The sequence below is a fragment of the Gavialis gangeticus genome, unplaced genomic scaffold (genome assembly GCF_001723915.1).
Source record: "Gavialis gangeticus isolate Ggan-Ray unplaced genomic scaffold, GavGan_comp1, whole genome shotgun sequence".
Classification (NCBI taxonomy): domain Eukaryota; kingdom Metazoa; phylum Chordata; order Crocodylia; family Gavialidae; genus Gavialis; species Gavialis gangeticus.
The window spans coordinates 8,700,688-8,702,363 of record NW_017729018.1 but is presented as its reverse complement, the minus strand read 5'-3'; the positions used below and the strand labels follow the sequence as shown (position 1 = coordinate 8,702,363).

At 59.5% G+C, this 1,676-nt stretch overlaps 1 protein-coding gene across 1 annotated transcript in view; it reads left to right on the top strand.

Moving 5' to 3' along the window:
• Window position 1: 1 nt before the first annotated feature.
• MAP2K2 (mitogen-activated protein kinase kinase 2) overlaps window positions 2-1,676 on the top strand; it is a gene marked incomplete at its 5' end in the record, with an annotated part of 31,601 nt that continues 29,926 nt past the window's right edge. The window contains 2 exons of the mRNA XM_019513137.1: window positions 2-42; window positions 1,565-1,661. Of these exons, the coding sequence (XP_019368682.1) occupies window positions 2-42; window positions 1,565-1,661 (138 nt within the window). The remainder of the gene's footprint in view (window positions 43-1,564; window positions 1,662-1,676) is intronic.

The window sequence follows — 1,676 nt, the reverse complement described above, 5'->3', positions numbered from 1 at the left end:
CCCGGCCATCGCCGAGGGGCCGAGCCCGGACGGCGCCGCCGAGTGAGTGCGGGGGGCGGCGGCACCGGGGCCTGGCCCGGCCGGGGGGAGCGGTCGCGTGTCCGTCCGTGTGTGTGCCCATGTGTGTCCCTGCCCGTGTGTGTGTGTGTCCCTCTCTGTGTGTGTACCCGTGCCCGCGTGTGCACCCGTGTGTGTGTGTGTGTGTGTGCACACACCCAGGGTCGTGTGTACGCGCCCCCGTGTGTGTGTGCGTGCGCGCGTGGGCCCGTGCATGTTCCTGTGTGGGGGTGGGTGCTCATGTCTGCCCACACAGCTGCATGTGACAGAGTGTGTGTGCACGTGCCTGTGTGCGCCTGTGCACGTGTGTGTGTGGGTGTTCATGTGTGTGCTGGGGTGCCTGCATGTGCATGGGTGCTCCTGTCTGTGCCCACACAGGGGTATTTGCTCATTCATTTGGGTGTGGGTCCATGCGCCCAGGTGTGTTTGCGTGAGTGCTCATGCACATGTGCGGGTGTTTGTGTATGTGCTTGCATGCCCACATGCGTGCCTGGGTGTGTAGGGGTGCTTACATCTGTGATTGTGCTTGTGCAAGTGTCTGTGTTCATGTGTGCACAGGCCTGTGTGTGTGTAGGGGGGTGTTTATGCCAGTGTATGCCTTCATGTGTTTGTGGGTGCTTTTGCCTGTGCATGTGGTAGCATGTGGGTGTGCACATGCGTGTGTGTGTGTGCCAGTGCCTGCTGGGGACACCCCAGGCTGGGGGAGACGTCGCTATGTGCAAAGCTGGGGCCTGCAGGGCGCTGAGGCCTTTCTGTCGGTGCTCATCCTGCTCTTGTGGGCCCACGATGGCCAAGGCCTGGGTGGCTGGTCTCAGGCAGGTCCTCCCCTGTGGTATTAGAGCCCAACCCCCCCTGGGTACAGGGAAGGGTGGTATTTTGGGCAGGGCCTTGAGGGGCCTCAGCAGGCTGTGGGGATTTGCATGGTCTCAGGGAAAGCTCGTCTCATGTTACATGATCCTGGTGCAGAGGGGAGGGGCTGCTGGCATGGAGAACGCCCCCTCCCCAGCCCGGCTCCCCCACAGGCAGCTGCTGTCACGGGGCCGCCTGGTAGGGTTTAACCATGCCCTCTGGTTTCATAGGTTTACCCCAGTGGCAGACAGCAGGAAACGGAGCTGGGGAGGAGATGGGTGTAAGCTGTATCATCATTCATCTCCCCTGTCCCTTGGAGATGCGCCATGGCCTCGTCCTTCCTAAAGTCATTAGCCTGGTTAGCCTGGCTGCCATGTTGGGGGTTCTGCCTTAAGCGCAAACGAGCAGCTTTCATCTGAGCTTCTTTTTCCCCACCAGCGATGCCAGGCAGGTCCAGTGGCAAAGGGTGTGCGGATTCTCTTCTTGGACTCTGCCAGGCCTCCTAGTATCTTGTACAGCTAGTGAACAGCCACGTATCCAGTTCACCCCTCTCTATGGGTGGCAGAGACCAAATGAATCCTCTGGCAGAGGCCTAGCAAGTGCTAAAGCTTTTTTTTCTTCCCCCACCCTTGCTTTTTCATCCCTGTTGCTCTACTAGAGCCAACCTCGTAGACCTCCAGAAGAAACTGGAGGAATTGGAATTAGATGAGCAGCAAAAGAAACGGCTCGAGGCTTTCCTCACCCAGAAAGCCAAGGTTGGGGAGCTGAAG